The sequence below is a fragment of the Poecilia reticulata genome, chromosome 1, assembly GCF_904066995.2.
Source record: "Poecilia reticulata chromosome 1, P_reticulata-male-v2, whole genome shotgun sequence".
Taxonomy (NCBI): domain Eukaryota; kingdom Metazoa; phylum Chordata; class Actinopteri; order Cyprinodontiformes; family Poeciliidae; genus Poecilia; species Poecilia reticulata.
The window spans coordinates 32,115,756-32,141,094 of NC_088830.1; the positions used below are offsets into that span (position 1 = coordinate 32,115,756).

Below are 25,339 nucleotides of genomic sequence, written 5' to 3' on the forward strand. Positions count from 1 at the left end.
TTGTAATAATCTGAGAATAAAGTTAATTTTACCAAAATAAAGTTGGAATATTACAATGAAGAATTAGTTTTATGAACTTTACAATGAAAAATAATTTTAAAAAAGAGGAATTATGAGCATTTTGTCAAGTTATACTGAGGTTTTGGTTTTACATTTAAGAAATAAAAAATAATCTGTGAGCATAAAACACAATTAAACTAGGAATATATTAACCAATAATTATTGACTCCAAACCAGTTCTGGGTTTTCATTATAATTCAGCTTTATTTTCTTGTGACTGTTGTCTAATTTTGTTACTTTTAATTAGTTTTTAGATTTTGTTTGCTAGTCTACTAAATATTTAGATTTTATTAGTTGTAGTTTTAGTTTTTCACACTTTGGTAATTTTTTACATGCAGAATTCAAAAAGATCAAAATATTATGATTATTTATACATTGATTTTGTAAAGAATACTCAACAGAAGATAAAATTTTCAAAAAATGTATATATTTATTTAACCAACTGATGTTTTCTCTTGGGCTGCACAGTGGCGCAGTTGGTAGAGCTGTTGCCTTGCAGCAAGAAGGTTCTGGGTTCGATTCCCGGCCTGGGGTCTTTCTGCATGGAGTCTCCATGTTCTCCCTGTGCATGCGTGGGTTTTCTCCAGGTACTCCGGTTTCCTCCCACAGTCCAAAGACATGACTGTCAGGTTAACTGGCCTCTCCAAATTGCCCCTAGGTGTGAGTGTGTGTGTGCATGGTTGTGTGTCCTGTGTGTCTCTGTGTTGCCCTGCGACAGACTGGTGACCTGTCCAGGGTGTACCCCGCCTCTCGCCCGAAACGTTGGCTGGAGATGGGCACCAGCACCCCTCCCGACCCCACTGAGGGAAAAAGGGTGCAAGAAAATGGATGGATGGATGGATGGATGTTTTCTCTTGCTGCCGCCATTTAGCCACCAGGGGGCGTATGGAGCGCCGTAATTTGCCGACAGCTGACGTAAACTGCTTGTGTTGGGACAAAAAAATCCATTTTAGCCACTAGGGGGCGTATGGAGCGCCGTAATTTGCTGACAGCTGACGTAAACTGCTTGTGTTGGGACAAAAAAATCCATTTTAGCCACCAGGGGGCGTATGGAGCGCCGTAATTTGCGGACAGCTGACGTAAACTGCTTGTGTTGGGACAAAAAATCCATTTCACATAATTTCAAAGGATTAATAAGGAAAGATATTTATATCTATAATTTCAGAGTTTTATAAATGCACAATATAGTTCCAGTTACAGTTTTTCCCCCATTTATTACCGTTTTTATTTATTTCAGTTAATGAAAAATGTTTCCTTAATTCCATTTGTTGTTATTTTGTTGTTTAGTTTTAGTTAACTGTAACAGCCTTGCTCCAAACATTCCTTAGCAACATAAATATTAAAAACACAGATACTGCGATGATGACATATCCTCCATGTTTATTCATCTGACTAAAAACAAGAACATAAAAATACACAACCTGACAGACAACAAAAAATGTTTCAAATGCAAACTTTAATTATCAATGTTTGTGAATTTGATGGGTGTACAATATGGCATCAACATTAAGAATGCATATTTATATATGTTAAGGTAAAAATATGGCATTATCAGCATAAAACAAACGTTTGTCTCCGTCTGAGCCTCAGTCCTTCCAGTCTTTCACGGCTTCGCCTGGATCTGTTCCAGCGGCAGCTGAAGCTGGTTTGGATATTTCAGACGTCTCAAGTCCTCTTCCACCTGAAAACACATCACAACATTTAACTGTGGTTCTTAAATTCAGAAATAAGAAGTCTAAGTAAACTAACGGAGTCACCTGCTCGAGTTCATCCTTCAGTTTGTTGTATTTTTCCACGTTGAACTGCTTCTTCTTGGCGCCTTTATAAAAGTAACGTAGAAACTGTCTGTCCTTCGCGTCTGGATAAATGTAATCCTGATGGAGAGATAAAAAACAGAGGATTCAGTTCAGATCGGCTCAAATCTTCCACAGAAATGAGTCTTTTACTAAAATACAAACATAATGACTGAAAATTAAATAAGACCACTAAGAAAAATCAGTTTTTAGTAAGTTTATGCAGACATGGTTTATTGTTGTAGCATAAAATAACACAAAATGTTTGGAAAAACTGAATTTATTCCTCTTAGCCACTCCTCAAAATAGCAAAGACTAGAGAACAAGAATTTGACCTCAACAGGGTCAAATTTGTGATTAAACATGTGCAGCTCCTGTTTACTGTGCAACTACGATCTACAGCGATGCATTCTGGGTACAGATTCCCCCCTTCAAAATAAGACCACGACTATATACACGACTATATACTGTGTACAGCTAAATACTTGTAGCTAGCTGTATATAGCTAGCTACAAGTAGCTAGCTATATACAACTATGTAGAGTTAGCTACATACAGCTACAAGTAGCTACATACAGCTACAAGTAGCTAACTCTATATAGCTAGCTACTTCTAGCTAGCTCTATATAGAGTTAGCTACAAGTAGCTAACTCTATATAGTTAGCTACATACAGCTAGCTATATAGAGTTAGCTACAAGTAGCTAACTCTACCAGCTAGCTACTTCTAGCTAGCTGGTAGAGTCCTTCACAGTCAATCAAACTTTAAAACAAACGTCTAATTTTATTCAAACAATAGTTTACAAAACCAAATAAATTAGCAGTTTATAACAAATCTGGACAAATTAATTTAGGGGAAGCAAAGTACGCTAAATGTAAGTAAGTTAGCAAAAACACTAAAGCACTACAGTTTCCCACCTTGGACTAAAACTAATTGTTGGGCAACATAACAGAAATAATTATTAGTTTATTAGTTACTAGCTAAGTGTGAAAGAAATCCAGTTTATTTCCACACATCAAACTGCTGAAGCGTCAAATCTGTGAGTCTTGCCTGCTTGGTGAGGATGTAGTAGGCGAAGGCGGCCATGCTGGTGGCGTAGGTGATGAAGTACGTGACGGGCTCCATGACGTCCCATGAATACACCCACCAGGTGAGCCAGCCCAGGGCGCCGCCCTGCACAGACAGCAGCGCCATGCCGGTCCAGAGAGCCCTGGAGGCGTGAAACTCCGCCGTCCGGCTCAGCTCCGCCTTCATCTGGAAGAAACCGCACAACAAGAAACGGAAAATTTTAATAAATGACCTCCAGTCTGCTCACAAACCCCGCCTGTGCTGTTATAGAAATTAAATTAGGAGTGTTGTCATCTGTTTTTATGAGAAATGAACCGATCCGATTATATCTGCATCAGTTCCAATATTGAAAAGAAAATTCTAAATCGGGTATCGGTGATAATGTTCTCGATCCATAATTAAAATGCTACTAGTTATTACCTATTTTCTCAGACTTTGGTTGCCTAGCAACAACCTGCTGGGCGCAGCAGCAGTTTCAGGTTTTTCCGCCTCATAACTGCTGAAAAATAAAAAAGCATCACGGCGGAGAGAAAACTGTAAAACAGGCTTCGACACCAATCCGGCAAAATTTCAGATATTTAAAAACTAATCAATAATTAAGAAAGTTTATTTTTACATGTTGGTCAACCGGTTGTTTTTGTCAGTTTTAATTCCTTTATTATTTATTTCAAATAGGCATTTATACTCCTAATTATTCAGACTGAACAAATTAAAATAGTTTTTATACGTTTGACCAACTTCGTGAAGCTATTTGTGTTTTAAGGTTGCTGCATTGGTGCAGAGTTGTTAAATAAATTTGTAATTCAGTGTATTTATGTCTGCGTTTAAAAATAAGAAACATTTTAAGTCAAGTCAGCGATGTTTCTCTGCATCGGATCGATGTCTGCCGATACTAAAACTCAGATTAGTTTTAGTGACAGTTTTCAGAGGGATGCTGATGCTTTCCGCAGACACCTGGAGCCCAGTCTGACCCAGCGCTCAGGTGCTACCTGCTCCAGAGGCGACAGCTCCTGCTTGATGTTGTCCATCCTCTCCAGCAGCTGGCGCTCCTGCAGCAGGTGGTGCTCAGGCAGGTGCAGCGCTGCGTGCAGGAGATGCACCACGTGCTTCATGTCCTCCATGTCCCTGGCATGCTCACTGGAGGTGATCACTGCAACCACAAGGAACCATTTACAACATGGAGTCACACATGTACGGCAAGCCGTTTTAACATAAAATCAGTTTGACCACTCTCATATTCCAGATATCCGGCATTGGCTCATGACTAGACGTGTTAATTAATAAATCTCTAATTACAATCTGACTTGCATAAATTATGTCTCTTTAACATTAAGCTGCATGTAGGTTTAAATTTACTTTGTCTGAATTGTTGATATTTAAAATATCAACAATTAAATTATGACTAGTCCTAAAGTAAATTTAAAATATCAAATTTTTGTTCCTACTGTTGTCATAATTCTAATTAAATATATTTTTAGATAGGAGACCTAGTTTGACTTGTGCATATTAAGTTGCAGACATCTTGAAAGCAAATAACGACTTATCAAAACTAAATATCTAGTTTTGAACTTAACTAGAAGTTAATTCCTTTTAAGAGATCTGCACATGAATTAGTTTCCATTTAATATTTATTGTATTAACATTCAGAAAGATATTAATAAAATCCTAAATTAGTATTCTGTCTTGTTTCAAATAAAAAAATAAAAAAAAATATTCCATTTTCAGCGTTGCACACTCGTTCTTTTTGTTCTTAAATTTTAAGTGCATTTCAAGTGCAAATATCTATATATTCACTAAAGAAGTGAATAAATAGGAAATTATTAGCAGATTTCTGAAGCAATCTTCATATTTTTTCTGTAGCTTTTTCTACATTTTGTTATTTTCTGCAGGAAACACAAAATTCTGCAGGCAAATATTTGGACAGCTCAGTTTTAATTCAGATATATAAAAATGTAATCTCGACGAGACAACTGTGCTCGAGGCATCTTAAATTGTAATTATGGCGTTTTTTGAGATTTCTGTAAAGGAATTTTGAACCGTAAGATGCAAGTTATTCAGTTATTAGAATATCTTAATTTACCATTCAATTATTAATTTACCATTCAATTAATTCAATTAATTTACCATTAATTTACCATTCAATATCTTAATTTACCATTTAATTATTAGAATATCTTAATTTACCATTCAGTTATTAGAATATCTTAATTTACCATTCAATTATTAATTTACCATTTAATTATTAATTTACCATTTAATTATTAATTTACCATTCAATTATTAGAATATCTTAATTTACCATTTAATTATTAATTTACCATTCAATTATTAATTTACCATTCAATTATTAGAATATCTTAATTTACCATTTAATTATTAGAATATCTTAATTTACCATTTAATTATTAGAATATCTTAATTTACCATTTAATTATTAGAATATCTTAATTTACCATTTAATTATTAGAATATCTTAATTTACCATTTAATTATTAATTTACCATTTAATTATTAGAATATCTTAATTTACCATTCAGTTATTAGAATATCTTAATTTACCATTCAGTTATTAGAATATATTAATTTACCATTCAGTTATTAGAATATCTTAATTTACCATTTAATTATTAATTTACCATTTAATTATTAGAATATCTTAATTTACCATTCAGTTATTAGAATATCTTAATTTACCATTCAGTTATTAGAATATATTAATTTACCATTCAGTTATTAGAATATCTTAATTTACCATTTAATTATTAATTTACCATTTAATTATTAGAATATCTTAATTTACCATTCAATTATTAATTTACCATTCAATTATTAGAATATCTTAATTTACCATTCAGTTATTAGAATATCTTAATTTACCATTCAGTTATTAGAATATCTTAATTTACCATTCACGGTGGTCGACATGTAGCTGCGTCGAGTCAAAATGAACCTTTTGATATCTGGAGTGTAATTATACGTCAAGTCTGCCTGCCATAGAGGAAGTGTCGTTACCTTTCTCAGGTGCGCTGACGTTGTAAACCTGATTGTTGATGACGAGCTGGAAGTCCGTCTCCAGCAGGGCGTCCAACAGCGTCGTGTTGGCAACACGTTGCCCGTCTGGAAGAGCAACGACTCGGATTGAAACTCTTAAAACAAACGCTGAACAACTGCTCACCGATTCTTTCTGCCGCTCCGAAATGAACCGCCTGAAAAAGACTCACTTTGTTTCAAACTGCTGAGCAGCAAAATGTTGTCACTTCGATCAGTAACAGCAGGTTGAAAAAACACTCAATCTTATCAAGTGGTTTTAGTCTCGTTTCTAGTTGTTGCGCACTTTAAATAACCAACTTAAAAGTAACTTTACAGAAAAATGAAAGCTTGTTTTAAATAAATAATTCCTTAATATTGATCAAAAAGTACTAATTCTTTTTGATCTGTGACTGGCCGACGGTTTTAACTGAATTCATCTCCCAATGGATCTGGTACTTTCAATCAAAACTAAAATAATTAAACTTCTAGATTGAGCTGAAAGTTACTAGTAAGTTCGTTTTGTGAAATGTAGCTTTTTAGCAAGATTTATGAGCTTATTTTACATTTATAATTCCTTGATATTGACAGGATTTAGCTCCACTGGTAGATTATTTCATTGAATATCTTGCTATAAATTAAATAAACTTGTAGTTTTGATCAGTATTAAAGGATTTATTGACATAGAGACAAGCTTCTAATTTAGGTTTGTTTTATTTCAAGTGAACTAAAATATTTTTACCAGGGTTTGGACATTATGGCTGAAGAACGTATCACAACATAAACGCTTCATATCAGTCGATATCGATAATTATTGATAAGTTTTTGTTTTTAATGTCTGGAATATAGCCATGCTGATATTTGCTGTTTTATCAACATTGTTGTGTATTTTTAAGCAGTTTAATGTTAATGAAACGTTAATGAAACGTTAATGAAACGTTAAACTGCCGGTGAGGCAGTTACCCAGCAGGCTGTTGCTAGGCAACCGAAGATTGAGTGAGTTGCTAGGTAACCAAAGAGTGAGCGAGTGCATTGATAGCTTAGCGGCGAGAGGTTGAGCGGCTAAAGCTTCCCTCTGCCTACATCTCCCAGAATGCTGTGCAATTCTGGATCACAGTTCAGTGAAATTATTTATTGTGATATTGATAATATGTCAATAAATGTTATTGATTTATTGCCCAGCCCAGAAACCGGACTAAAAATACTTGGTAAGATTTTGTGTATTTTTGTAGCGTGAAGAGCCGAAACATCAAGAATGCAGAACTTCCTGTTCTTCTGACATCTGAGGAATTTCTCCTTGAATCCAAAACTGGTCCTGTCCAACTGGTCCTGTCCTGCTGCTGGTCTAAACCCGGTGTGGCAGTCCGGACCGGCGCCGGCCGGGCGGGCGGGCTCGGACCTCGTCTCACCTGCAGAGAGAAGGGAGGCCGCGGCTCCGGAGTCCTCCCTCTTCAGATCGGCGATCAGGTCTCCCACCGTCATCAGCATGGGCCGCAGGAAGAACAGACACTTCTCGTCCCTGGACGGCAGCGGCACCTCCAGAACCAGGCGGCCATGTTTGTGCTTCAGAGACACGTCTGCAGCAGAGAGAGAGGAAATAATTCACATCAGGAGCTAGAAACGGAAATCCACAAACTGTTTCGCCTTCAGCGTATTTCTGTTAATTTATGTTAAATATTAACACAAAGTGGGGGGAAACTGCATGATCCTTGACCATCATGAGATGGAAGAGATGTTTGAGCTTCGCTCTTCTCTCTGCTTTTCATCCACGAATATAAAAACTGAGATGAAAGGTAGCAGCCTAGTTAAAGCCTGTTGGTATAACGGTGTCTTTAGCTGCTTCACGCAGATCCCAATAAAACACTCTGCAGTTTGTGGTTGGATCAATGCAGCTAGCAAGCCACTGTAATAATAATCATGTGAATGCAGAGAGAGAGAGTTTTACCACAAGAGGGAGTACTGGAGAAGAAAGCTGGACAGTTTCTCAGTGATGGACGTCGCGGATGAACCTAAACAGAAAGAAACGGGAAAGTTAAAGGGACAGTATTGTACGTTTTCCAGGCACATGGTTTAATTTTAGCACAATCAAGTAGTTATGTTACTTTCAGTTGTTATAAAAATATTATATGTATCAAATATGTCTGGAAAGAGACTTTACTTCCTATTTTAACACAATTAAATTGGGTCTCTGTCTCTTTAAAACTCCTGCTCTCACTGAAGCTCCGCCTTCAGGAAGTCAACCCAACATGGATCCTCTATTATCCCTCCAACACGATTTTACTCTGAGATGTGCAGTTCCACCAGGTGTTCGCTAATCGCTGCTGGCTAGTCTGAAGGAGCTGAGTGGGGAGGAGCAGCGAGTCGAAGGCGGGGCTAAGTCCACTCAGGCGTTTTGCTCGGCTGAATGGTTGCCATGGAGATTAAAGGATTTCTCAAACAAGGCAACATTGAAGCTCATTGAAGTCGATTTTTCATGACACTGCCCCTTTAATGAAGGCGGGAGTTTGTTCTTGGTGTAACCAAACGGCCTTCCTTCGGTAAACTGATGAAGAGCAAACAGAAGCTCAGCGCCAACAAGCTGCTTGTGCCTGTTCTCCCTCAGCGTTTCCCTCCTGGAAACTCCGATATTCAGCTCCGGATTCTGGTTTCCCCTGCTGCAGGAATCGGACCAGGTGTTGGTGCAGACTGTCTGACTGACTCATCGGCTTCCTGTTAATTAATTTCAGGTCCTCTGTGGGTTCTGATGGATGCCAGACTGTGGCTCAGTGAGAGCGGACCCTCGGGAGTTTCCTTCGCCGCTGATAATGATCAGAGCATCGATAAGGAGCACGCAGACAGAGATTGTAGCCTCTTCATCCTGCGCTTGGTATTCACTCAGCGTTGCCCTGTCAGTTCAGATCCATCCACTTCTGCTCTCCGTTTGACCCGACTCAAACATCTGGATCTACCCAAAACGCGGGAATTTATGTCAGTAAACCAGCACAATATTTAAACACTGTTAAACTACCATCACTTTCTGATAATAGTCATGATATTACGCCTTAAAGTACTTTAAAAACTGCATGAATTCAACAATAATATAGTTCCTCTGGATCTTGTTCTTCACCTGATATTCTGGCTCTTTCTGCTCAATCGATACATCATTAGAGACGACCAATGGAGCCGTCTGTGAAAAAAAGCTTGAAGCAAAGGGACTGAGCAGAGGCGGGGCGTGCTGCCCTTTCCACTCCACTGGTGAGGAGACGGAGAGTGTGTGTGTGTGTGTGTGTGTGTGTGTGTGGTGTGTGAGAGAGAGAGAGACTGAGAGAAAGCAGCTTTGGTTTAGAAACATATTTTGCTGAAACCAGAAAACGCCAGTCAGGAGTTAAAATGTAAGTTTTTAAAATTTGGATTAATTAATTATGTAAATTTTAAACACAATTAATCAATGTTTTTCTCTTTTTTTTTACACACAGAGGTCTTGAACAGGAACCTTTCTATTTCTGCGTTTCTGGTACGACTGTAAATATGATGCACAGTTGACATCCGCTGACAGCGATGGATGACAAAGCTGCTACTCTTGGCCCACCGGACGTTAATTTCTGCTTCAAAAAAACGATCTGGTGTGACGCTGGAAAAGACTGTTGTGTTCAAGTTATGCTAAGAGGAGTTAGCCTGTTAGCGAAGCTATTCTAGCCTGAAATAACATCTCAATGCTAACCATGTAGCAGCAGCAGCACAGATGCCCACAATGGAGTCCACATTTCTAAAGAAGTTCCATGAATGATCAGGGTTACCTGAAACAATAATAGCACTTTGCTCCAGTCTGATGGCTGAATAACAAATAAAAAATTATACATATTGTTGTTGTTGAGCTCACATGTCTATTTCCTAAATGTGGACCAAAGAAGCAAACTGGTCCGCCTACAAACCACAATCTGGGTCCGGTTGAAATGATCTCTGGTTTCGGTCTGAATGCATATGTAAACACCAAGCGGACCGGAGACCGCTGTAAAAGCAGGAAGGGCATTCTGGGTAAATACAACCAAAGCAAACATGCTAGCCTAGCACTAGCTTGTGGTCTGTTACCAAAGATAAAAGTGAAATCTACAACTGCTAAAATCTGAGGCTACTCCATCTTTGTTTACATTTGGTGAAGAAGGAAGTTGCGCTTAGTGTCTTATTTTGTGTCATTTCCTTCAGTGGTTCTAGGTACAGCACCCCCACAGGTGAGGAGGGGAACAGGTTGCTCAAAGGCTTTGGATTGTTTGAGTCAGTGAGAAAGGACAGAGAAAGAGACAGCTGTAGAAATAAATGACGCTGCTGTCCATTAATGCAGATATTATACATTACAATTTGTCTCCCAGAATAACAAACCCTTATTCTCCCACCCCAGTATGCAGATTTCATGCAATCACAGGCTGTAGAAACACTAGAAAACATGCTTCTGTCTGAGATTCCTGGTTTCCTGTTAACAAGAAAACCCCAGATCTGAAACTAATCATCAAAGGTCTGTGAGGTTTCTGACTTCTTCAATGTGAAGCACTTTATGTTTGTGATTTATCACAATTCAGAGTCAATTCAAAGCCTACCTGCCTCCAGGCTCTGTGCATACGCTGTGTGCACATATTACCAGCCCATTGTAAATCTACAGACGGTGGCTGTTGTGACGGATAATCCTGAGAGCCGGGTGATGAATAGCAGCACACTTCCATGGCTATGCTTCTGGTTTTCTAGCATTACCGCCGGTTCCGACGCGCTGCGCTCTAATCACAGGTTCTTCTGGTAGCAACACCAGAAGACCTTATGGAGCAGGTCGTTTAAAAATGCTAGCGGTGACGCTCCTTTAAGAGGAATTGTGTTTCTGAATGCTAAAGCTTATTGGTGTCAAACCCTGGTGATTTGTTTGGTCCCCTTTGCTGGGCCAATAACTACGGAGGCCAGCGAGGGTCAGATGTGGGATTGAAAACACAAGCTGGGGAAATCCATTTCTTCAGGTTAATAAATCTGCTCAGGCAAAAGTGTGAACAGGTAAAGATTGCTCTGTGTGTGGGCTGATTTATGAAAGAAAAAAGGTCTATGTAGGAATCCCAAAGTATCTGAAACATTCGTCATTAAGTTTGGAAAGAAGATGATTCTGCTGCACTTGAATGGGAAAAAAATAATATCTCCACATTGTTAGATAACTAGCTAGACAGCTTTCTATTTACTTAGCTAGCTATCTAGATAACTAGCGTGATCTGACTATATATTTGCTTGTCTAGCTAGATAAGCATGTAGCTTATCTATGAAACAAGATAAGCTACATGCTTGTTAGCTACTAACAAGCATTTTATCTAGCTAGAAAGCTAGTTAGTTATCTGAGTAGTTAATTGCAAGCTAGCAAGATAACTAGCTTGCTATCTAGCTAGTAAGCTATCTATCTATCTATACTAAAAACCGTTCCGGTTATGTCATGTTAAACCTGTTTGGTGAGCTGCTCTTTACAATCTGAAACTTTATTTTTAAATATTAATTGCTCGGCTGCTGTTTTACATTCCTGCACCTGTGAGCCGCTCGGTGGGCGGAGCCACAGCGCCGGACATTTTCCGTGTTTTTCCCACACAGACCAAAGTTTTCCCTCAGGCTGCTCTCTTACAGAGACACACCCCTGCATTGCATGACACTCCAAATTCAAACACACTCCGGCTTCCTGACTGCAGAGCCTGAACAAGCCCAGTCATCAGAAACATGCGAACAGGGAAAACCAACGCAGGTGGCTGACTTCGACAAACATGGCGGAGCAACATCTGCCCCTCATTATAAAATGATTTCTCCCAGCTGCTGCTTCACTGCGCTGATGGCATGTTTACCCCAACAGCCAGTCATCTGTATGCAACACCACCAGGAAAGGAGGAGAGAGAGGGAGCGCAGAGATAATCTCCCTCCACAGGCGAGACACGACTTCCTACCACAGTGCACTGCAAAAACACAAAATCTCACCAAGAATATTTTATAGTTTCTAGTGAAAATATCTTAGTACACTTGAAATAAGACAAAACTAACTTACTCCTATTTCAGAAAGAAATAGTTTAAAGTCAATAATTCCCGATTGATTCAACAAAATCAATAATATATGCAGACAATACATCTGATAGAATATTGAATAATTTCACTGAACTCCGATCCAGAACTGCACAGCATTCTGGGGGTTGTAGGCAGAGACCTGACAGGAAAACAAATGTAGCTGGATGATAAATTGTCCCAGAAATTATTGCGATAAACGATAATATTGCCGTTTTGAGATTGTTATGGCGCAGCAGCAGTTTAACGTTTCACCGCTGTGCCTCATAACTGCTTAAAAATAAAAAACAATGGCGAGGAGAGGAAACGTCGTACCGTCACAGCGAGGACACACCGGCTCGACTGGAGCTAATAACAGAAAAATAACTCACACGACTGCAAGCAGAGAGAGAAATGTTGAGTTATTTCTGACTGAAGACTGGAGTGAAGCAAAAATCTGCCAGGAGGAGAAACCAACTTAGCTCCTGTCAGCGATGTGATTGAGAACAGCCATTATCGCCCCATCATGAAAGTTATTTGCTTTTGGTCATTTTTTTCTCCTTTTCATTCCAGTTTAATGACCCAATTCAGTTATAAAAACGATCAGAGCAGGATGCAGCGTGCAGAATGTGGCTGCAGGACGGAGAGCGACACGGTCGCAAGGCAGGAGAACCAGGAACTAAAGCTGCACCGATCACACCAGCCCCGTCCAGTCCGCTTCAGTCCGACTCCAGTCCGCTTCAATCCAGCTCCAGTCCGCTTCAGTCCAGCTCCAGTCCGCTTCAATCCGGCTCCAGTCCGCTTCAATCCGGCTCCAGTCCCCTTCAATCCGACTCCAGTCCGCTTCAGTCCAGCTCCAGTCCGCTTCAGTCCAGCTCCAGTCCGCTTCAGTCCAGCTCCAGTCCGCTTCAATCCAGCTCCAGTCCCCTTCAATCCGACTCCAGTCCCCTTCAATCCGACTCCAGTCCGCTTCAATCCGACTCCAGTCCCCTTCAATCCGACTCCAGTCCGCTTCAATTCGACTCCAGTCCGTCCGCTTCAATTCGACTCCAGTCCGTCCGCTTCAACCCGACTCCAGTCCGTCCGCTTCAACCCGACTCCAGTCCGTCCGCTTCAACCCGACTCCAGTCCGCTTCAATCCGACTCCAGTCCGCTTCAGTCCGACTCCAGTTCGCTTTAGTCCGACTCCAGTCCGTCCGCTTCATTCCGGCTCCAGTTCGCTTCAGTCCGGCTCCAGTCCGGCTCCAGTCCCCTTCAGTCCCCTTCAGTCCGACTCCAGTCCGCTTCAATCCGGCTCCAGTCCGCTTCAACCCGACTCCAGTTCGCTTCAATCCGACTCCAGTTCGCTTCAATCCGGCTCCAGACTGCTTGACTAGAAAATCCGGTTTTTTTATGGAGTTGTGAATGCTAATTGAACTCTGGTCCGCCTACAAACCTGTATCGATTCAGTTGAAATGAACTCTGGTTCGGTTTGAATGCATATGTGAACGACAAGCAGACTGGAGACGGCTCCAAAAGCAGGAAGTGGATTATAGCGCAAGGAATTCTGGGTAAAAACAACGACAACAAAGGCGCTAGCCTAGTGCTAGCTGGAGAAATTGCCTGTGGTCTTGACTAAAACAAAAAAGAAATCCTACAACCGCTCAAATCTGATGCTACTTCATTTTTGTTTACATTTTGTGAAGAAGGAAGTTGTGCTCAGTATTTTCAGAGGTTTTTGTGTTGTGTCTTTCAGTGGTTCTTGGTGTAGCGCCCCCACAGGCGAGGAGGGGAACAGGTTTCTGAAATTGTTTGGTTGGTTTGACTCAGTGAAGCGAAAGAGAATGACAGCAGCTGAAAATGTAACAAATGCTGAAACTTTGGTCCAAAATCAAACCGAGCTACTGGAGTACAAGGTGTGAAAACATCGTAAAGCTGCGTTCACTTGGATCCAAATCTGATCTTTACACCCCACACATTTTGGTGCCTCTTCTACATGTTTAACTAAATCATATCTGATCATTTTCAAAGTGTCTGCAGTCTGAATGATCATGTTGCATTTTATCCGACGTTTATGTCAGACACGCATCATAATTCTGCACCAGAAGAAGCCAGACGCCGTAAATCCAGATATAAACAATGGCTGAACGTTAAACAGCATCAGGGCTTCATCAGAAAGCCTGGAGCACAACGTCTGGCTGCAGAGATGGAAGTTAAAAGTTAACTTCATCATTTCAATACATGACCAGATAACTTCTTTCTCCTCAGCAGCAGCCTCAGTGATTCAGGGCTGAACATTTCTCTGGCGAGCGAACAGAAATCCGCTGACACGGACCGTCTCATATGGCTGAAGGTCAACTGGCACAGAAACGTATTTTTTAAAATCGCCAACTGTGACATTTCCTGTCAGCAGCCAGTAAAAGTCCCTTCACAAATGTCTCCCTCCTTTCCATCTCTTCCATTTTCTGCTTTTAAATAGAAAAGAAATGTCCTTTAACAGGGGAAATTCAGGCTTCCCTGCAAAAAGTTAAAACTGGAAAATAAGAACAAGAGATGATATAATAAGGGCAAATTTACAGCTGCTATTACAAAATATCATACTCAGATTAAAAGAAATGTGCAAGTAAATTAATTTAAAAGGAAGATCTGTGTGTGAACATGTGCATAAAAAAACAACAGACTGGAAGTGAAAAGACCAAAAATATCAGCAGGGATGTAAATAATTTTAGAGTTTGTTGGGAGTAGTGAAGTTTATCCAACAGCTGCTGGAGGAAGGATCTACGACAACGTTACATTTGCACCATGGATGCAGAAATCTGCGCTTCGATTCAACATAAAATTGTGCAAATTGGAATTACAAAAATAAATTTGCTTAATGCAAACATGACAATTTGTATCAAAATTAGTGCATTTCATAAAACTACAATGGAAACACTTTTTTCACATCATCCTGTTCTTGATCATACTACTGGCGAAAACCACGAAGAAGACGACAACAGGAAGAGGTAGGAGGATGATGTCATAGCATTTTTTAAAATGACTTTTGGCGTAAACGAACCTGTTCATGTGTGATTTTATTTGCGTTTTTTACTTGATGGAAACGGTGCAACTGTGAAACATTAGCAAGTTTAGCAACATTAGTGGAATATCAACAACGTTTTGCACATATTTGTAATAGAAACGCTGAAATGTTATTTTATGTTTTCTTAATACTATGCAAAAAAATTTGTTGAAATACGGAGATAAATAAAAATGTTCAAATGTCAGAAATTTAACAATATTGTGATAAAATATGTTAAGATTTTTTTATATTGTACGTGTTGATTTGTTATTAAATAAGAAATCAGGAGTTCAGGAGCGTAAAAGGGCAAAGGTGTGAAATGACAAAAAGCAAACTCAGAAGTTCAAGTTACATTTTTATAGCATGAAGAAAAAATGTAAACTGTGATATAATGTGACATTTATCCTGTATAATTCAACAACAAACAAACTAGTCTGTTTGTGGAAAACTATGCAAATTACTAAGGCAGCAGGACCTGGTCACACAAGTTTTCACACCTTTAAACTAGAAATGCACCAATCTAGTCAGAGATCAGAACTGGGACGGTGTTAAAATTTGACACGTCAAATACTGAAAAATCTAGTTTTTCATACTTCTTTGTAGTTTAATAAGATCTGACAAATGTTTCAGAAGGTGAACTTTGGTGCATTTATTGGCAGAATTACATTATGCCTTCACATTTTGTCTCTTCTTTTTGCTTAATCGTCTTCAGAAACAATAATCTGAATGGACCAAACTTCAGGAGAGATCGGTGCATCTCTGCTTTAAACTAGTAGTCTCTTCTAGCTTGAAGCAGGGATTCATAAAGTCTCCAGTGACCTCTGACCTTCCCTCTATCTCTCAGTAATCGGCGCCCAGGTCGGCTGATGTCGGATCCGTGAGGCTCGCCTTTAATCATGTCATAAAACTCGGTCTTGTGTTCTGTGGACTCTGAAATCTGATCGCTCAGCACGTCTCCTGGCCTAATAAACGGTTTTTCCAGCAACCTGCTGTTTTAATGTAGCTTCCCTTTTCATTACAAAAATGATTCAGTCCGTTTGTGATCAGGAAAATCTCCATGCTTCAGCAGATAAATTCATATCCAGCCTAACAGGTTGAGAGCACTTCCAGTTTTGTGCAAGAACTAATCTGAGTACAGAACTCATCTTAGTCATTGTTGCCCAAGGCGGTGAGTCATAATGACAGCCTGACTGTCAGTCCTGCAGACCTGATATAAATATTCCCTCCACAGACAAACTATATTGCATTTATCTCAGTGGTGCAGCTTTCAGGATCCTGCAGCTCAGCTGACTGCTGCCGTTCCCAGAAAAACTTATTAAAACTGAACAGCGGTGAAATAAATCTACATACAGTTTGGTGCTGAGACGGTAATATATGCAGCAGCATTGCTCTCCGGCTCTGAAGGGTTTGGTGCAGAAAGCCATTCGCTACGCTTCATTGAGAGCTGGAGATGGACGTGATGAATGATACTGTTTACTTAATGATGCGACACAGACAGAAAATATGATAAAAATAAAGATTTTTGGGTTCAGTGACACCTAAACCTGAAGTACAGAGACAAATGTTGGTATAACACATTTAGCTGCATGATAAATTGTCCCAGAAGTTACAGCGATTAACTATAACGTTGTTAATTTGAGACCATTTTCATGGCATAATAATGCAAAAACACATTCTCAAAGATCAATAAACTTTAAACTCTAATAACATTTAACACTGGAACTGGAAGACATTTTAAATATCCAAAATAAATAAACAAAACAAATAAAATTAATTGTAAAGTCTCTGTAAACAAAACTGTCCTTCAAAAAAAGAAGCCAGCTGAGACCGAAGCACCAGGCTGAAATTATTGAGCTCGTTTCAACCATCCATCCATTTTCTTTACACCCTTGTCCCTCAGTGGGGTCAGGAGCTGCTGGTGCCTCTCCAGCTAATGTTCCGGGCGAGAGGCGGGGTCACCTGGACAGGTCGCCAGTCTGTCGCAGGGCAACACAGAGACACACAACCATGCACACACACACTCACACCTAGGGGCAATTTAGAGAGGCCAATTAACCTGACAGTCATGTTTCTGGACTGTGGGAGGAAACCAGAGTACCAGGAGAAAACCCACCATGCACAGGGAGAACATGGAGACTCCATGCAGAAAGACCGGGAATCGAACCCAGAACCTTCTTGCTGCAAGGCAACAGTTCTACCAACTGCGCCACTGTGCAGCCCGAGCTTGTTTCAATTTATCGTTTAATTAATTGATTAATTATTGCAAAGAAGACAGGGCTACGTTTGTATTTTCCACACTTTGTCACGTTGCAACCACAAACTTCAACGTCTCTTATTGAGATTTGATTAAATAAACCAACACAAAGTAGAACGTGAATGTGAAGTGGAACAAAGAATATATATAATATTGTCAAATTAAAAACAAAGTGAAAAAGGCGTAAACTTTTTCTCTTCAAGAGTCAACATCTAATAAAGCCCTTCTTTGTGCAAGTGCAAGTTCACCAAAAGTTAATTTTTTAGTTTACGTATAGTTGGCTGAGTTTAGGTAAATCAATTCTCCACGTCACCCTGAACACACCATTCTGATAGTGGAACATGGTGGAGGCAGCATCATGCTGTGTGGATGCGTTACTTTAACTGTTTAATGCAGCAAAATACTTTGAGCACAATATCAGAAAGTCTTAGGAGAAAACAGATAGTGACAGATCTGCCAAAGTGCAGCTTTTTTCATTTCTTCACAGGAGTCACATGATCAACAACCGGATGTTACTACTGACAGAAACCACGAAGAAGAAGACAGGAAGTCATCCCATGAACTAGTTCTTATCTGATGAACAAACATATTCACTTTTGATTTTATTTATTTCTTATTTAATGAAACACAACAAACGCAAAATTGTGTTTCTTTGACATTTGTGAAACATTGACAAAGTTTTGCACATGTTTGTAATTTAAAAGCAGCTACTATTTTCTAAGAATGCTCTTGTGGTTGGAAAAACTGCACACCACACTTTTCAGATAGTTTTTGTTTGTCCTAATACTTCTGACTTATCCAGTTTGTGTTGATTACATCCAAGGTAATTGAAACACATCGATGTTTGTTGTTGTAACAGGACAAAATCTCAAATAAAATAAAAACATTAAAGGAGTAAGAATAGTTTATCTCCTAACATCCGAGGTTAAAGCAGGAAACCAGGAAACATCCGAACAGCAAACCCGCTTCACGTTACTTCAGAACACATTAAACCTGCGCTGGAATGGAACATCAATGGTTTTTTTGTTGTTTTTACCTTGTGAAGAACTGAAACCGGACGCAAAGCTGCCAAACCGCCCTGAAAACGCTGAAGACTTCTCCAAAGTCCCGTTCCAACTTCAGCGGCCATCCGAACCGAAGCCATCTTCATCAGCCGCCTCAGCTCCGGAACATTCCGACGGATGGTCAACAACAAGCCCGCCACCGGTTCACTTTAAGCCGCCAGCTGCTGGTGTGGATCCCGGGTTAGGTCGGAGCTCCGCAGCATTTCCTCCCGTCAACATCCGCGGCTCCGCAGCCGAACTCCGCTTCCTTCTGCGGGGTTCGGAGTGTGTCTGGGTGGAGCAGCCAGGCCCAGCCCAGCCCAGCCCGGGGCGATCCGAGCTCCCGCTGCATTCACGTCACGTCCCGTGGGTTGAAAACTCAGCATTGTTTGAGGAAGCAGCACTCCAGCAGGGGCGGATAAGAAAATAACGCGGCCCAGGGCAGAAACGCATAAAGGCCCCCCATTGATTCCTGTATTGCATCTGATAAATAATTATCAATAAAAAACATTAATGTGATCACATGTATATTTTGGGATTATTCAGTAATTTTTTTGTGTACTGAAAAATATTAAAGGGGCAGTATTATGTATTTTCCAGGCACATAGTCAAGTAACTACGTTACCTTTAATTATACAAATACTATATAATAATGAATAGAATATACAGAAATTTGACTTCTTTTTTAACGCTTTGAAATTGGGTTTCTGTCTCTTTAAAAACCCCGCCTTCACCACAACATGGCTCTATTAACCCTTTCATAACATTTTTACCAGCGTTGCTCTGAGCAGTAGCTCCTATAAAGAGCTCAGTTCCACCAGCTGTTTGCTAATCGCTGCTGGCTAGTTTGAAGGAGCTGAGTGGGGAGGAGTTGCGTGTCAAAGGCAGGGCTAGGTCCACCCAGGCGTTTTGGACAGCTGAATGGTTGCCATGGAGATTAAGGGTTTCTGAAACATGCATGAAAGAATCAAAGCAACAGTGCAGGAACATTTCTGATGAGGGAATGACGTTAACATGATGTAAAGTCACCAACTGTAACTGGACTGAAACAGTTTCATACTTTGTTCGGGTTGTATGAGTTAAACAGTTTAATTACTGAATGATATTCTGAATTATTTAGGATGAACTTGCTATCTTTGTTTAAAAACACACCAGTGTTTTAAATGAACACTCATAAATAATTCCCAACTCTGAACAAAATGTAAATCTGGAGAAGTCTAATGTAACCCATCCATTAATATTTAATCCTTTAATGAGAAATGAAGCCTGTTTAATCAGATCTGCCCTGTGCAACAAGCCTGAATCAATTTAATAGGCACATTCTTCTGCACAGTCGGAAATACTCTGGATTAATTTGATTATCCAGGTTTTACTTCCTGCTAGACATTGTGGATTTAATTATTTGCTGTTCGTTTTTAGCAGCAGTCCCCAGAGCTGCAGGCATCAGCAGCTGGATGTGATCAATACTCCGCCTGTAGCAAAACGATTCCTTCTCCTCAGACTCACCAACATGGCTGATTTAAAATTACATTTGTTCAACTTTTCCCCGAGAATCAATGGTGGGAAAATTCAGCGGATGCACTGGAGTCGTCAGGTGGCAGGAAGAGAAAATTTACTGTTAATAAATCATTAAATTTCCTCCTTTTTCCTGTTGCTTTCCAGGTGATTTATCTTCTACTTTTCCTGCTGAAGGAAAAAGATTAACGTCCTGCTGATTGAGGTGATTTATAGGAAGTATTTTTCAGCAATGACTTGGCAGATGTGCTTTAGTTAATTAGGAAAGTAGCACTTTAGTATAAAACAAGTCTGCTTGCGTCAGCATCAAGCTGAGACACAAATACCTAAAGGAAAGACTGTAAGATGAAACCAAGATTTTCACACAAATTACTCCAATAATAAAAACATAACTGGTTAATGAAAGGTGGATTTTTCACTGTAATGCAGAGTTTTTACCCAAAAATGAGCTAAAATAACCTAATCCTGTTCTGAGTTGATGACTTCACAAGAGGCATAATAATTAAGCACATCAGTTGGGATTAATCGACTTCTAACAGTTTTTTAAAACCTTTTAAGGTTTTCATTAAAGTTGGGCTAATTCACAACACGTACAGGTGGAGACCTGCATCAAAATGCTCTGCAAACAAACACGATAAAAATACATTTCTGCAGAAAAATGCTGCAAATAAAAATCACTTCAATCACAGAATATAGGAGAAAAAGGAAAATAGCAAAAACAACAAGAGGAATAAAACTTTGCAAACGTTTGGCAAAAAGAAGAAAAGCTGTTATCGGCGATACGATGCGCCGAATGTGTCTGATAAATTTACAAAACAAAGTGGTGTAATTCAAAAACTGACTTCGTGAAAAACACAAGACATCCCTCTAGTTTATTTATGTTAAAGCTTGAAGCACACTGAGGTAACAACCTAATTTTAACAACAGACAATCAGACAAAATGTGGAAACGATGTTACAAAGTAAGAAAAGAAAAAAAATGGAAGCAATAATCTTACTGAAATAAATCCTTCTTCAATTACTGAGAACTACCGTAAAATGAAAGCTTGCGTTATAATTGACATCACAAAAACAAATTAATCTGAAAATAATGAACGTTATTATTTCCAAACTGCCACAAAGGCAGCCATCTTGGAACTTTCCCTCATTTCCATGTTTTTGTTAAGCAGCAGCAGCATTTTTACTTCTGTCTTCAAAAATCTTATTTAGGTAAAACCTCAATAATTTTGTCACTTTCTAATGTGCTCTAGTTAAAATTCGTTATCTGAAATGACTGAAGCATTGAAAGTATTGGTACCTGAACATGAAAATCGATCTTAAAACATAAAGTTTTGATATTGAAGGTATTAATATTTCAGTATCGATCCGCACATCATTAAAGTCTAGAAAAAAGATGGAGGAAGAAAGAAAAGCAGGTTATATTTTATGTCTTTTTCAAACAGACAGTCTTTTACATTATAAAACAGCAGCATAAACATGTAGGTAATATTAGCTACTCCAGACTCCCCCTAGTGGCCTGGAGGGCTTCGGAGTTTCAGTTTTATACAGTTTTTGCAGCATTTTCTATTTTTCTTATACTTCCTGAGGTTATGGGATTTTCTTTAGCATTTGCTTTGTTGATTGAAGGCTTTTGCTTCTATTTTCCACAATTTTTCTGTTGCATTTGTTTTTTGTGTGTGTTGGAGTTTAGTTTGTACCTTTGTCATGTCAAAGGACTTTACAAAACAGGTCAAATCAAACCACTTATACAGACAGAGTCCCAGTCAAGTATATCAATTAAAACTGATGCAAGACATCAAAAAGTGCAATTTCAGTTGACGCTCATGGATGCAGAAGCTCGTTTTTCATTTTTGTTGGATTTTTCTGAGATCTGGTTTTTATCTCACTGCAGAATTCAAGCAAACACATTTAAAAGGACAAAAAAAAGACTAGACACGTTTTAGCCGACTTAGTCAAAAGAGCTGGGAAATTTTATCCAGATTAGAAAAACATTTAAACAACAAAATAACCAAATAAATAGAAAAAGTCAAAACATTATGCTCACAAACTCACAGTAGCCTTTTTATCATTTATATAAAGTAATAATGTGTTTCAGGTGCTAAACATTGCTGAGGTTTTTAGAAAAAGTATTTTCTCAGAATGAAACAATCAATTAAAGCTGATTAGCCCCATCTAGTGGTGAACAGCTGGTAGTGCGTTCAAAATGTATTTATGAAGTAAATTTAATTTCTGGGTCAGGGTTTCTCCGTGGTTCTGAACTGATTAAATTTGTGTTGTTTCATCATTAGTGACCTGATGTTTCTGTTGTCCTCTTGGTTTGTTGTACTTCATGTCAGATGGATTTCAGAATGACAGAGTTTCTCTCCGTGGTGGTGAAACTTGTAACTTCCGCTGTTGCAGGCATGTCTATGTTGCAAACAGGTGTAACTAGAAAGTGCGCATTTCTTGCGAAAATGCAAGTGTGAATGCTGAATGCTTTTGGTGAAAATGGCAAAAGCATTTGAAGGCAACTGCTGAAGACTTGCAGAAAGGTAAGAAATATTCCAAGCAGTGTGAAAAACCAATGAAAAAGCCAAAATTAGCTAAAACTTACTAAAATAGTAATAATAGCATCTAGGCTTTGTTCTTTATCCAAGAACAAAGTCTACTGGGCAGTAGCGGAACAAGTCAGCATTGGGCCGGGGGTCGGGGCTAATGACCGGGTCCTATTCCCAAATAATAAAGCTCATAATAATTTAACTGCTGCCGTTTGGAGGCGCTGAGTGTCGGCCGCAGTCCGAGCCGCGGAGCTGAGGCTGATCCGGTGCGACGGACCGCGATAATGATGATCAGATCAGCAGCACCAGCCCCCCGCCGCCCGCCTTCACTTCTCACTTCGCCCCTAATTGACCAGACTGCGCCTCCTGGGCCCCTTTGTTATTATTTATTAATAATTCAGATATAAATAATTCACAACCCTGGAACTGCACTGAGTTAATTGAGCCGGACGGGGTGGCAGTCGTGGTGTGTGTGTGTGTGTGTGTGTGTGTGTGTGTGTGTGTGTGTGTGTGTGGGGTGTGTGTGTGTGTGTTTAGGATTTGTCAGTCTTTGACCAGAATGTCACAATCTATTGTTGTTGTATGGAAGAGGATTAGAGCCACTGGAAAAAACAAACAATTTTGACGTTAATCTGGGAAAATAAGTCAGAATTTTTAGATTAAAGTAAGAATTCTGAGGAAAAAAGAATTTTAAGAAAAAAAGTCAAAATTCAGAGAAATATTTCTTAACAAAATGTGAACAAAAATGTAGTGGTGTCAGATATCACGTCTTGGAGGATTTCTCTTTTCTTTTTGGCAAAAGACCAAGAGAAATTTCTCCCGCTAGCGCTAGGCTTTCACGTTTGTTTTGGTTGTATTTACCCAGAATGCCCTGCGCCACAGTCTACTTCCTGCAGAGGTCGCTGGTCTGCTTTGTGTTCACATGCATTTAAAACACAAGAGGCGGACCAGAGTTCGATCAGGCATTCAAGCCTCCCAAACAATCCGGACTTTCTAGGCAAATGGACTGGACAAGGGCGTAGATCCCATCTCATTATTGGGGGGAACGATAAACAGGGACATTTTTTAAGACATTTTTTAAGACAGGGACATTTTGGGGGAGACAGAAAAGTTACAGTAAAATGTTTAAATTTTTTTGTTCTAGCTGCACCATCAAAAATGACTAGTAAGTAGCAATGAATTATAAAAGTGTTTTTCTCAGTAGACAACCTGCTGAGACCCATAGAAACGAAGATTCAAATGCTGCTGAGATATGAGTTTGGTTCAGAGTCACTGATCTAATCTGCTACATCTTTATAAAAACTTAAGGCTCTGACTGAAAACAAGTATCTCCACTTAATAAAATTCCTCATAAACATTGATTTATTGCAGTGATTCTCAATACAAGTCATGTGTTATTTAAATTATAGCTTAAGTTGCTTAAACTTTTTTTTTTCATATTAAAACCTATAAGTTTGTAGGAATTGAATATTTGGGAAATATCATAACTTAAACTTAAGTCAGCACCTGAGTAGAAAAATATTGAGATTTTATTTTGTGGTTTTAAAGGCTCTACATTGAAGATGGTAAGAAATAAAGGCATTGTTTTAAAGTTTTACTGTCAGCTGCAGTCGCCCCTCTGCTCTCGGCTCAGTATGACTCGTGGTCTTTTGACTATGATCAGCCGCTCCCTCCAGTTCCAAACTCTTCTTATTAAAGTAAGAGTTAGAGAGCTAAATATGATTGAAATATTGGCCACCTTTGACAGAATAAGGAGCTAAGTCTATGTAAGCAATGTAGTAGATTAGCTAGCTTTGATTTCCATGGCATAAGGTGGCAGTTTATCATGATTCAACCAAAGTAATGAAATAACGAACAGTTTATTGTCAATGTGTTTCTTCCTATTGAGCAGTGAAAGTAAATAAAATGTGTAACATGTCTTTTGCTTTAAGTATTTACTTACTGGAGCAGTGGTCCCCAAAGTGGGTCCTGGTGGCCCGGCATCCTGCATGTTTTAGTTCTCTCCCTGGTGGTAGCAACAACCTTTTCAGCATGTCAATGTTCTTCTTAGGCCTCTAACGAGCCATCATTTGATCCAGGTGTGTTAAACCAGGGAGAGAACTAAAACATGCAGGATGCCGGGCCTCCAGGACCGACTTTGGGTACCACTGGAGGGTTTTTTGCTAGTGCTGCAAAGCCACAGCTAACAGCTAACAGCTAGCTCCTCACTTCAGTGGCTCTAACAGCGCAGCTGTTGCTCCTCCTACGCTTTGGACTGAACCATTGTTCTAACAATGATGGGGGGGGACCTAAAAATGTATTCTTATTTTTTTCTTAGATGAATGACAGATTTACTTCGTTCTTTGTTTCTATTGCCTTTTTATATTGATATGGTTTAAATACAAAGGTTTCTTTCATGATTTCTTTTGGGGGGGGGAGACAATTCTAGACTTTTCCAAGATTAGAGGTTCCTGACCTCCCGGGATTTACGCCTATGGACCCTACCAGGCTCCGCCCAGAAACGCCCTCGAAAGTCCCACATGGCTGCATGTCTCACAAACAAAACCTCGCAGAGCTTAGTTTCTATGTAAACATGGCGTCTTTCATTTCGATTGACTCTCTGCAGAGTATTTCTGAGTCGATTAGTTTAGCATTTCTGCCGGATTTTCACAAAATATCAGCCACGACAAGGGAACCAACAAGTTCATGCCATCTTTTTTGGACAACATCAAGATGTTTGAGCCACGCGATGCCTCCAACATTGTGCGAGTTGCAGCGAAATGCTACCAGTCGATGAGGAAAACAGCAGATCCTCAGACCCTCAGCATAAATATAGCTGTGGACAAGATCACTAATGGCTATTGCTCTTGCAAGGCTGGGTAAGTCGGGCATTCATGGCTTTGAGGGTTACTTTTGAAACCAGTGATTTCTGTTGTTGGGAAATGTTTGAGTGTGCCTAGGCCTGATGCACTGTACTGGGTACTAGCGTGGCTAACACGATTACA

At 39.5% G+C, this 25,339-nt stretch overlaps 1 protein-coding gene across 1 annotated transcript; it reads right to left on the bottom strand.

The window, feature by feature from the left end:
• Nucleotides 1-1,423: 1,423 nt before the first annotated feature.
• Nucleotides 1,424-18,645, bottom strand: LOC103472808 (mitochondrial calcium uniporter dominant negative subunit beta). Its single transcript, XM_008422653.3, has 8 exons — nucleotides 18,298-18,645; nucleotides 7,892-7,955; nucleotides 7,356-7,523; nucleotides 5,932-6,036; nucleotides 3,909-4,069; nucleotides 2,902-3,105; nucleotides 1,818-1,934; nucleotides 1,424-1,741 (listed from the first exon to the last, which is right to left on the bottom strand). The coding sequence occupies exons 1-8, from the start codon at nucleotides 18,409-18,411 to the stop codon at nucleotides 1,664-1,666; spliced, it is 1,011 nt and encodes a 336-aa protein (XP_008420875.1). The 5' UTR covers nucleotides 18,412-18,645; the 3' UTR covers nucleotides 1,424-1,663.
• Nucleotides 18,646-25,339: the final 6,694 nt, after the last annotated feature.